This window comes from Clupea harengus, chromosome 16, assembly GCF_900700415.2.
Source record: "Clupea harengus chromosome 16, Ch_v2.0.2, whole genome shotgun sequence".
NCBI classification, from domain to species: domain Eukaryota; kingdom Metazoa; phylum Chordata; class Actinopteri; order Clupeiformes; family Clupeidae; genus Clupea; species Clupea harengus.
The window spans coordinates 4708428-4720927 of NC_045167.1; the positions used below are offsets into that span (position 1 = coordinate 4708428).

A 12500-nucleotide genomic window follows, 5' to 3' on the forward strand; every position below is an offset into this window, starting at 1 on the left:
TAGTTACGGCCGGCAGTTATACAGTTTAAGGGAGGAATGCGGCGTTTATGGCGCGCGTCTGATTATCTATATAACCACGTCCAAAAATCCACCCCGCTGCTCGTTAATCAGAACAAGCGCAAGATGCTGAAATGGACCTTCTTTTCTGAATGTGGAGAGAGGCGGGGGAGACTGCCTGCCAAATCGTGTTTAACCTTTCAGACTCTGCCCGTGGAGATAGCGGCGACTAACAAAAAAAACGAAGCCGTAAAATAGGCCTGTGGTACCCCTATTTATCTTTGTATTCAGCGGCCTTCAATAGCACATACGCTCGTTATTCAATTCTTTTGGTGTGAAGGCCTCTATTACTCTGACTGTAACCCAAGCCCCTTCAAAAACACCCGTCCGCCTCCTAAATCGAAGCAGCATTTAAGCAGTATTACGGGTAAGGATAGTTTGACCTGGTTGAACACAACCAGAAAACCGAAGTTAATTTTTTTTCACTGGTTCGTTTCCATTTACAGCAAACAAAAGCTCTACTTATTTTGTCCCTAAGCCGAGTCTATTTTTAACCGCTTTAGTTCTCAGCTATTGCGTTACAGTGTAATAACTTTCATTCAACGTTTGGTGAAGGCAATGACACCTACAACTGTATCGGACGTTTCGTCATTAGGTTAGAGTTGCCTGGAATCATAGTAATTCAACGCAAAACAAGAAGAACGTGTTATAAAAAATAATAACAAAACAATTACAAATCTTATAGAAGATACAATATTAACGATAAACTTGACACCGCACAGCACCTGACTGCGCCTACTTAAGTCCAGTGGTTCCTGGATCTTGGTTCTGATGCTTCTGGGGTTCCTATAGATGATCCTGTGCAATACTGTGTTTATAACCTATGGAGCAAAACGTGCAATTTAGTTTTTTCGTCAGCCCTTAAATAGTCCATAGGCCTACACTCCTGCGATTATTTGAACAACGATTAGGCCTACTTGCTCCAGTCGGTTTTATATCAGAGTGGCATCGCCTAAACCAAAGCATCTAGTTCACATAGCCCCAGGATACGGAAAGGGGACCCCTTGTTTTGACTGCTCCTCAGCGACCCCCGCCACCTCATGTCTACCATTTAGCGCAGTCATAAATTAATCATAGACTGTCTTTCGGCGCAATCTCATGGTGCTCTGCCATCGAACAGCGTATCCTTGCCATATGTTGCCGCGGGGGGTTTAATCTCGGCAAGAGAAAGGCAACCCCATTCAAATCCCAAAGTGAATTTCACACCCGATCAGTGGACGCCTTCTCCCATTGGAATGTCGCTGACAGACACGTCCAGGGCTTTGGACCAGCAAGACGCCTCATCGATTCGTGACCAAAGGATTGATGGACGCGCGAGTAAATTGATTACGCGAGCTGGTCAAGGGTTCAAAACAATCTCCTCGCTCGTTGGGGTGACTTTGCATTTAAGTGTGGCTACTTTTTTTATTTTACCTGTCGGGGTAGGAGTGTCGATGCGCCAGTCTGTCATGTTAGCGTCAAAACCGTAACATCTCCTATGTCTTCTCTAAATCCTTAATTTTATTAGGGCTCTTTAGCACGACCACCCCCTCCACTGGTAGTTGCTGATTTAATTAAAGAATACACTGTGTGTAGGCTACCACATGCCGTTCTAACATATCCAACCGCTGGTTTAGGGCACTAGTAGCTTAAAGTAAACAAAGTAAATGTAACTAAAAGGTTTGAGTTTTGTATTTGTTTCTTTTGTTCCTTAACTTGCATGGTTGGTGGAGGTGTTCCACTGTAAAGCTCCAGAGCAGAATTCTAAATAAGATACTGTGTCAATGAGTCTGTAGACAATAACTAACCAGAATTATAAGTGAATACAAAACATATAGTTTCCTCACCTTATAGGATAGTTGTTTCAACAAATCAGCCACAGTGTTTGATCCATAGCTGTAAATGAATGGGGGATTCCCTAGCCTAGCTCTCTTATCTGGAAGCTAGGGAATTTTGCTCCACGGAACAACATCAAGTAATTAGTGTTCTGCAATAATTCTGCGATAGCGGTGTGAACAATGTCTGGCGCTACTTTTAATCTTTATCTATCTTCGGTTTGTTCGGTTTGGTTTCCTCGTGTTCCTGTAAGCAGTAACTGTGTAGCCCTGTGCAGGCTAGGCTACGTTTTCCCCCTCCTCCTGGGCGTATGGCTGGTCGCGCGCTGCTGTCAGAAGGCACACGCCGTCGGCTAATTCAGCGCGCGGGCAGCACTCGACCACTTTACGACCTCATTCAATCCGCACACGCGCCAGGCAGCACAAGCGACGCTCCACCTGTCAGATAGGCTCCGGTGGCCGCGCGCCTCAGCGGTATGTCGAGATGAAAAGAAGATAAGTCCCGCTTAACCAGTTAGTATCGGACCTTAGTGCGAAAGTTTGTCAAGAAGGTGGGGGATTGCCAATACTTATTAAACAACTGTCTTCCATTGTAACGTTAGTTTTTAGGCGTATGTACAGTTCACTTTGTAATTAGTACTTTATCTATTGAATGGTTTATTTTACATAACAAATTGCTTGCATTTTAAGTAGATGTAGGCAGCACTGACAGAATAAGGCCTATACTATAAATAAGCAGTTTTGTTTCAACTACTGGCAAACGTGCACACACACACACAGAGAGACACACATAGACACAATCACACATGCTGTAAATAAATGTGGATCATCCTAAATTCGAGAATATCACAGAATGCTAAACACACTGATAAAATGTTATCAAACAAAACGTCGTGGGGTCAGTGAGTCTCCATCCCATAGCACACAGATTTGGCATGCTGTTCGAGTTCAGGGGGTGCAACAGTATTCAAGTCACGTCCCCCTTAACCCGACACCAACCGAGCTTCTGAGCGATGCACCCCATTCATGCTATCCTCGGGGTTTAGCTCGACACTGATTTCTAAATTGCGAAGAGGGCTCGTGTTACTGTCTTGCCATCAGAAAATGGTGTGTTAGTTGTGTGTAGTTCAAACCAGATAATTACAAGTGGCAGACACGATTGAATAACACACACACACACACACACACATACATACACACACGCAGACAAAAAGCACAGGAACCAGAAGTTTATATTTTTCATATTGCTTTATTGTGAGACTAGAGTGTAGAAAATATGGTTAAAGGCATATTCATCTTTCTTTTGTCTGTTAAAAACCAACCCTTTTAAGTGAAGGCAGTGTATAAGACGGGTTGCATCAAGAGACAATAATCAGTCCATTGTGCTCTGTTTGGACAATAGCTGCGTAACCTTTGATCATTGAGAACTCCGAGACATTACAATAACATGTAATTCCTATTAAATAAGACACGTCGGTGCTAAAATATAACCTGGAGTATCAAACCCCGAGAGAAGTCAGGTGCGATGCTTTTACACACTAAGTCTACACAGGCGAGAGGTCATTAAGCAATTAATATATTGTCAAAATATATACATATTAAAAGAATGTGTACAAAACATCTATAAATCTCTTACATACAAAAATAGCTTAATATATCTCCAAAACAAACGTTTATACAAATAGAATTTCATATAATAAAATCCGCAAAAGTTGGAAGCATTTTTAGAATTGTGTGTCAGTGAAACTCCTATACAAAGAGGGTTGTACGTTCTTTGATTGGATTTAGCATAGTTTGAGAACAATTAAATAGTGTTTTGTGTGGGCCACCCTGTCGTGGAGAGTCATTTTAAATTAGGGCATTTTTTTTGTCATAGGATGCGCTAGAAGGATGGGTTCCAACACTGTAGACGCTTCTTTTCGCCCGACAGTAGGACGAACCGTCTTCTCTTTAAGTCCTTTGGCTCTTGGCATAGAGGCCCGATACCTGTCAGTGCCAGTTGAAGGGCCATTGCAGGACGTGGACTCAGGGGTCCGAAGCGCAAACGCAGTGCTTTGTGTTCGTAGAGAGCGTGGGGATCTACGGGACCCTTCTCGAGCGTTTGTTGAGGGGATGAAACAGCAACATCATCCTGTGATGGAAAAAAAAGAAAGGGTCTGATCAGACTTCAAACTATAAAACAACAACAACAACAACAAAAGCAATATACTTCCACTGCCACTGCTAATAATACCATAACTCCTCATAAGAATATGATGACTAACACTAGGCTATTAATAACAGTAACAACAACAAACCTGTGAGACGCTCAGAACCAATTGGTGAAGTCCAGCAGTTCTTGTTCCTCGGGACTTAACGGATGGTAAGAGCCCTCGTCTGAAGAGTATGATGACACTGGTGATCCTGCCATCGAGTTCATGTCGTTGGAGTAGTTCTGGGACATGGTGGGCGAGAGAACGCCCGACTGAAACGCGGCGCTTACTGCATCATGTTCGTCCAGCAGGTGCTGTAGGGCGCGGATGTACTCCACAGCCGAGCGCAGAGTTTCCACTTTGCTCATTTTCTTGTTGGCCGCACCGTTGGGGACGTGTTCCCGCAGCGTGGCGAAGCCGTTGTTGACAAGTTTCACCCGGTTGCGCTCTCTTTCATTCCGCCTCGCCACGGCGTGCGGCTGCTGCGGGGGAAGGCTGTAGCCAAAGCCGGCGAAGTTGAGCCTCCTTTTGCACCGCAGGAGTTCGGGCGAGGATGACCGGTGCCTCTTCACTTGCTTGGAGCCTGACGTGCTGCTGCACTGGCTGTCAGTCGGGCTTAGCTGGATGCTCTGTGCGGCTGCCGCAAAGAAGCACGACGGAGGGATGAACTGTTGCTGTCCGACGCTGATTTCCATCTTGGCAGTGATATCCATTTAAGATGTCGAGTGGGAAAGAAAAAAAAGACAAACGAAGCGAAGTCTAGCTGAGTTGAATGAAACACGCGTACGTTTTTGGATCACCCCGGTTGGCCGTGTGTCTAGCTCGTGGCGTTCACGTGTGGCTTTATGCTCTCTTCTTGGCCGCTGTTAAATGGGCAGTGCGGTGGACTCCGAGCCTTGCGCGGTCCTTGAATTGCTCTGAGTCCGGAGAGGGGCCGCCCGGGGCTTTTTCAACTCACGGGCAGCCCCCCACGCGCCCAACCTGACCACGCCTCCTCGCGCCTGCTGTATTCACCTTGGGCTGCGATGCTGTTGCAGCTCGTACGCCAGGCGCGTGCCACTCCTGCTACTGAATAAACAACAGCATCCTGCGCGCAACTGCTGTGCAACTTTGAGACTTTGGGAGTTCAGAGACAAGGAGAGTCAGCAGAAGCCTATTGTGAAAGTGTTGTGAGCGCAAGCCAACAGTTTTTGAAGTCGCTTTATCTCCTTGGTGCAACAACTTTTCATGCCTGACTTATTTTTTATCAAGCGCCAGGTGCAGCAACATGACATTCGTTATTGCTATTACAACTGCTTTTGCAAAGTCAAACGGCCTCCATAAACAAAACGTTTCCATTAGAAAGGACGTTATGTTTTAGCAAAGTAGGGCCGTCAGTCTTTATGAATAACCTGCATATATTTCTTTGAGAAACCACATGAATTAACTTATCTTATTGAAGAAAGCATTTTGTTCGTTTTAAATACCCTTACATGCTCATACCCTTACAAAATAAAGCAGTTACAAAACGGTGAACACTACACAATGACTAACTTTTAAAAGCATTTTACAACAACAAGCTCGGGCTCTGAGTGGGTTGTATAGGCTACTCCAGGCTACTCTGTTCCGTTTGGGTTGCTGGTCCTGAAAGACAGCTCTCCTCAGCACTGAGGGATGGAGGAGTGTATTATCTGAACCACAAGGAAACCGAGCACGGAAATCTCTCAACGTAAGCGCTACACTCAGGTGTAGCTCCGGTGAACAAAGTATTGGATTTCCCCCGTTGGTTGATTTAGTCCCCGCCAGCCTGACTCCGGGGGTAGGCAAGATGCATCCCGTCGCCCTAGTCTTCGATATCCTATTCATTTTATTGCTAAGACTTTCACAGCCGCGTAAGAGCATCGCGTATAGAAAGAGAATGGAGCTTTGTCTGGCCGAGGCGAATTTTCCACTTTCATTAAAACTAATCAGTGGAACGGAAGGTAAAATCTGCGAGGAGGACGCCAGCGCCGCACATACGGAGGGGGTTTTGTGTATGATTTGTTACACTCTATTTTGTTACAGTAGACGCGACACAGTGTATTTCGACATTTTTGTCTCCTTTTAAAAGCGAGAATAATAGAACACATCTTTCAACCCAGGACAAATCCAACCGACTCTCAACTCTCTATGAATAAGTCCCCCTCCCTCTGTCGGTGGGTGCGTGTGTGTGTGTGTGTGTGTGTGTGTGTGTATGTGTGTGTCAGAGAGAGACAGAGAGAGAGAGAGAGAGACAGAGAGAGTGAGAGTATGTGTGTGTGTCAGAGAGAGGGTGTGTGTGTGTATGTGTGTGTGTCAGAGAGAGAGAGAGAGAGAGAGAGAGAGAGAGGGAGCGTGCTGAGAGGGACGAAGCGAGAGAAAAGGAGAAAAGGGACGGGGAGAGAGGGGTGGGGGGGGGGCAATAAATTGTGCAATTTTTCTGTGTTGGATGTGGCATTCAAGATCAAGCTAGCATTGAAGAACCCAGTCCCCTCCCAACTTTGTCTCCCCCCTAACCCCCCACCCAACCCTCCTCTCCCCTATTCTGGCGCAGTGAGAGTTTAGAAAGAAGCGTGGGTTCTATTCAACTGCCCCCCAACCCCCTCGCTAGCGCGGGGCTTTCTGAAACCTATCTACCGTGCCCTGTCAGCGCAGTTCCAGCATCCAATTAGCGCTTTGTAAAGACAGTCTTTCTTTTGCGCTCGTCTAGAGGCTGGGCGAACGGCCGCTTCATTTGCGAACTTCCAGTCAGGGCTGGGTGTAATAATTAATATGACATCTGGGCGACCCAGTGGCGTCATGCCCATTCAAGTCGGGGGGCACGTGCCCTACCAGATCTTTTTTATTCTATATTTTTTATATTTGTATTTAATTGTATTACTATTCATTTTATGGAGGCCTAGTTGAGACAATTGTATATTATGAGTCAAACGCATTCTTATCACCATTGGTCATATCTCAAAAGTCACACTCCCCTTCCCGAAGATATTGGTTTCTTCCAAAAGTTGCAGAATGATAACAGTTGGCATGACTTGTGTGCAATGCAATTCAGGAGGAGATTGATTCATGGTGTGTTGCTGAAGTGTTTAGTACTGCGACAATCCTTTCTTTCAGACATGTGATAATGAAATGCAATCAGATATACACACTTGATTGCATTTGAGTAATACATGCATTGTTTGCTTTGCTAGATAGTTGGCTAGTACCAGTTCAAGTTAGTAACATTAGCCATCCCTCAATCCGGTTGTTTAGCCTTCTGGTTGCTAGTCTTGATTACTTGTGATAGCATATAATCCTATTTAATATTGGTAAAGAAGAGCTGCGTGAATCTTATGACAGGATGATCATTTTTGCCGCCACACATCGCAGGTTATAGTTAGCAAAACACTGAATTTCCATTTGAGATGTCAAAATATGAGCTTTTATTGGCAATAAAGCAGACACTGCTCTGTCAGCACAGTCTCATCCCTATTCACACTGCATCCTATGTGTGTGACAATACAGCTACAACCATGATGGCAGGTTCCTTTCATCTGTGGCTTGATTATCTATGTTATCTAAATTAATTTCCATTGTGGATGTAGTCTTTTAATGTGAACTGATGCATTGTTGGGTGAAGCAGACAAGATTCAGCTCTTTTTTTAATAAAAGTGGCAGCGGTGTACAAGCTAGTGTAGAAGTTTGTGAATTGTGAGTGCCATTTTCAATAACCATAACAGCACAAATAATTGCATGACAATCTCAATGTAAATATACAATATTTGCCCAAATAAAAAAAGTGGGAGACTACTGAGCTACATAAACCGATTTAGTGAAGTTTTAAAATGATCCCATCACAATTTTTGACTATAAATGTCAATTTTTCCTGGGGAAGGCCACCTTCCGAATTCGAATTTCGAATCACTCCCTCTGTTTTATCTCTGTTACAGCGAACGATCATGTTCCTCGAAACAATATCAAGCGTTCTTTCTAATACTTGTGCGTGTGTGTTTGTTATCCTATATGGCATTACGTTTCAACTTTATTACCGGGTAAAACTAATTGTGGTGTGTGTGTGTGTTTGAAACAGAGAGGTGTGTGTAGTTGTGTGTGTGTGTGTGTGTGTGTGTGTGTGTGTGTGTGTGTGTGCGTTTTCACTTGCAAAAGGTCTAGGGTATATTGCGTGATTCTGATTCAATTTTTCAGACTGTTCAGCCCAAACTGTGGTTGCATTTGGTGTTGTACGAGAAAGAGTGTCACTTACATAGCACTTTCTGAAGTGTGGCATGCAGCGTGTTGGGTAGCCAACAGCGACGCGACCACCCAACCCCTCGCGCTGCCACGCGCCCCTTACTGCATGCATTTCTGCACGCTGTCTAACTACCCGCGCTGTACTTTAACAAAACAATCTGTCAAATTATGCTGTACTATTGTCGACTAACCAACGCCCACGCACACAACCGGCAAGTAGATATACCGGTAAGTCAATGGTTCCGCAGTCGGGCATTGGCTCATGTTTTTGTTTTGAATCAGTAGAACCACTTTGCACTACTCAAAGTAAACACTCTAAACTCTTTGATGTGAATTTAATCGTTAACCCGAAGACAGCTGTCGTTGTTTTTTATATAACACTAGTTCCCATTTTGTGGCAGTCTTTACCTTCCTGTTGTAGCCAAGGTTATAGCCTACCAGCCGAACAGGTGGGAGGTCCAGGTGCTCTACACCTTATCTTCTGTCCCAGAGACAAATTGTGAAATCGCTCCATACCATTTGCTTTGCCCTATAGCCCTTTTCTCCCTGGTGCTTGTTGGAACTTGTTGAGACTCACTGAGAGGAGACAGCATTACCAACCGTACAGCGTCATCTACCGGAAAGTAATTGAACTGTGTTTACAGGGTTTGACAATGAAAATTGGGAGACAGTCTGTGACATTTCGGCAGCAGAGGGCGTATGGCAAGTTGGGGGGATTTGGGTGTTATGTGATATCTGCTGTTACGTGATGAAACCAGCCTCCAGTAAAATGGACCCTGTTACAGCAGCATTAGAGCGGGGCACGTTTTTAGGGCACGCTTTACAAAACATTTGTTTGACCAATGAGGTTGATCTCAGTGGAAAAACTCCCATTTAGAAATGGAATTGCCTACTAAACTTGGCGCACATGGCCATCTAGTGGTGAAGACAGTGCGCAACATCCTACGATGGTCATCAATAAAGATCAGCATTCGCTATCAAACATTTCTTAATAGGCTATTTAGCATGCCTTGTGTTGTGTTTGTTTTTCATTATTTCCGATCTTATTTTAAAGGTGTGCTTATGATCATGTCTTTTCCGCATGTCACATGACTACATGTCTCTGACATGTACCTGATGTGTAGGTAGATCTACTTGATTCATGGATTCAGTTCTAGCACCATCGACTGGTGGTCTGACGAACAGCCACTGAGAACTGGGAATTAGATGCAAGACCAGAGTCCCCACCTTACCCATTATCACACGTTCAGAGACATTGATGTTCTTGTTGGAACATCTTCCACTGTACTGAAGATTTACAATGGTTGATAACACATAATTACAAATCAGACAAAACAAGTACTGGAATTGGCTATAACACCCACATCAGATGTCCATGTGTGTTTGCGCCCATAAGTCACTTTTGTATTATTTTAATTATTAAACCCTGGCTTACACACACATCCTCTAAGAGCATTAAATAAGGTGTCGAGCCCGAATAACCATAAAAAACGGCTGATTATAAACAGACAACCTCCAGCCAGCGAACATCTAGAACCAGATGTGCCGTAATGGCAGTTTCACAACAACTACCGTGGCCTCCGCTGCGTACCCATCGCGTGACAGGCACACAGGCCGAATTTTAGGGGGTGTGGTGTCACGTGGCCTCTCTTAAATTGCCGGAGTTGGCGGAGAATTTTTGCAAACAAACTCAGACAGACGCTGCAATAACTTTCTCCTGCACCTGTGCCGCGAAAAGCTGAGGATGGACGCAGCTCTGAAGAAAAGAAACGGAGACAATGGAATTCAGGTAACACTCGACTGATTTGATTTTTTTATTACTAATAGTATGATTATTACTTATATGTATTATTCGTATTGCTATTTGTATTTGTATCATTATCTAGGCTATGACAGGAGTATTGCCTCATCATTATGTCTTGCATATTAGAAACTTGTCATTCAAACGTTTTTTTTAATAAATACACTGAATACCTCAAAAGCAGCGATATGACACAGCGGATGTGCAGTAAGAACAACTTGCAGGTTTTTTACCTTGGATGCCCTGCATCTAGATGTCTGCGATTGTTAATACGTAGACCATACAGATAGCATAAATATATAGCTCGAATCTGTCAAATGTGGGTTATTAATGGCTTAAGGATTGGGTGGTGTTTGACCGGCTTGGGGTGGTGTTTGACCGTCCGGCTGTCCTTCTGAGGCTGAAGAGGTTATGCAGGTCAGTGGCGGAAAGGCACAGGGGAAAAAGGGGAGAAGTCACCACTGTTTTGGAATATAAATGCACCATCAGTCATGGGTTTAAAAAAAGCAGCCTTACACTTTGAGTCACACACACACACATACACATACACACAAATATACAGAACTCTCGAATGCACCCACTTGTAATAGATATACACATTTTGCAACTAAGTGATAGTTGATATCTAAATCGAATGGTATTTAATATCAGATATCTAACACATCCATTCATGTAAATAACTACACGCGCACACTTGTATGTGAGCTACATGCTACACATGTCAGCGTGTAGGTTCAGATGAGGCGTGTGGGTCACGTCAATAAATCAGAAAGTAGAAACAAAGCAAAATGTGTTTGAGATTTCAGGGATCAGAGAGAGGAAGACAGCATGAGAGAGAGAGAGAGGTAGATCAAGAAAGAGAGAGAGAGAGAGAGAGGTAGATCAAGGCAGAGAGAGAGAGAGCGCGCACAGCGATAAGCCAGTAGCTGTGGTTAACACAGTACGGGTCACCACCTCTCCTGAAGGCTTGTATATGTCGGTCACACAGTTACCCAACCTGTAGCCGGGCCATCGCTGACTCTGAGGCGAATCTGCCCCATCTGGGCCAGAGTCGCGCCAGAGTCGCTGTCATGAGTTGTGCCAAGACACTAGTTACACATGTAAGTCACCTTGACCGAAATAAACATTTAGTATTAATTCATTTAACAGATGCTTTGGTACGAAGCAACTTAGAGCACGGTGCAGATAGACACCTTTAGTCGTGGATCAGACCCATGGCTTTGGTGTTATTATTAGCATCTTGCTCTATTAGTTGTAATACTCGTTGTTCTCTGCCGTAGGGTTAAGTTGAAGTTTTAACCTGTGGTGGAGTTAAAGGGAATGTGACCGGGTTGCTGTGAGTCCAGGGAGTGTTCTCTCCCTGCGGTGTGATCACATGACCACTCTGAAGTGTTCTGTCAAAAGGTCTGTCTTTTCACATTCCACCCTTCCCTAATTCTGTGTTGTTCTTCTTGTTTCTCTCTCTCTCTCTCTCTCTCTCTCTCTTCTATCCCCCCCCCCCCTTCTCTGAGTAGCATGGGTCTATGAGGCAGGCGTACTTGGAGGAGCAGACCAACAAAGCGGGCGTGCTCTCCTGCATCTTCTCCCTGAAGGAGGAGGTGGGCGCTCTGGCCAAAGCCCTCAGGCTCTTCGAGGTCAGTCACTCAGCACTGCCTATCTCATATGCTCTCACACCCTCTCTCTCTCTTCCTCTTCCTCTCTGTCTCGATCCCTGTCCCTCTCTCTCTCCCTCTCTCACACCGTCTCTCTTTCTCCCTCCCCCTGTCATTCTCTTTCTCACCATCTCACCTTTTTGTTATAGTATTATGGTATAGTATATCATATTTTTGCTCTTGTTCTCTCTCTGTCTCTCAATCTTTTTTTCAAATTTTCTCTCTCTTACTATCTGAGCTCTTTTCATCCTTGTCTCTTGTCTTGTCCTTTTTATCTCTCTTTCTCTCTCCTGTCATCCTGTGAGTATTTTTGCTATCTCTCTCTCCCCCTCTCTCTCTCTCTCTCTCTCTCTCTCTCTCTCTCTCTCTCTCTCTCTCTCACACACACACACACACACACACATTCACACAGACACACGTGTGCACACACACACACACAGAGATGTACACAAACACATGAAATCATGTTTGTCTTGGATGCCCAGTGTCAAGGAAAGGTTGTGTTTGCAGCGCTATGGAGATTTGCCGGAGCATTTTTTCTTGTGCTGGTCAATGCCGGAGACCAGATTACCAAAAGAGTCAACACTGGTTTCAAAGCAAACAAAACCCTCCGAAAACATCCATTCAAAGAGGTCCACTGTGTACGCAGTTTTCTCCTTTTTCAGGGCAGTGTAAAAACAAAGGTCACAATATTTCAGTGTTGGGACTTAATGTCTCACAATGAAACCGAACCCCCTTAAGTGTTCAGGGTTGTTTT

At 44.5% G+C, this 12500-nt stretch overlaps 2 protein-coding genes across 2 annotated transcripts in view; one reads left to right on the forward strand and one right to left on the reverse strand.

The window, feature by feature from the left end:
• Nucleotides 1–3685: 3685 nt before the first annotated feature.
• ascl1a (achaete-scute family bHLH transcription factor 1a) lies at nucleotides 3686–4965 on the reverse strand. Its single transcript, XM_012830253.3, has 2 exons — nucleotides 4169–4965; nucleotides 3686–4002 (listed from the first exon to the last, which is right to left on the reverse strand). The coding sequence occupies exon 1, from the start codon at nucleotides 4774–4776 to the stop codon at nucleotides 4180–4182; it is 597 nt and encodes a 198-aa protein (XP_012685707.1). The 5' UTR covers nucleotides 4777–4965; the 3' UTR covers nucleotides 3686–4002; nucleotides 4169–4179.
• Nucleotides 4966–9929: 4964 nt separating this feature from the next.
• Nucleotides 9930–12500, forward strand: part of pah (phenylalanine hydroxylase) — a 22469-nt gene continuing 19898 nt past the window's right edge. Inside the window, exons 1-2 of the mRNA XM_012830254.3 lie at nucleotides 9930–10079; nucleotides 11606–11725. Of these exons, the coding sequence (XP_012685708.1) occupies nucleotides 10035–10079; nucleotides 11606–11725 (165 nt within the window). The 5' untranslated portion in view covers nucleotides 9930–10034. The remainder of the gene's footprint in view (nucleotides 10080–11605; nucleotides 11726–12500) is intronic.

Excerpts from the sequence above, each read along its gene's own strand:
- ascl1a (XM_012830253.3), bottom strand. The coding sequence starts at position 4,776 with ATGGATATCACTGCCAAGATGGAAATCAGCGTCGGACAGCAACAGTTC.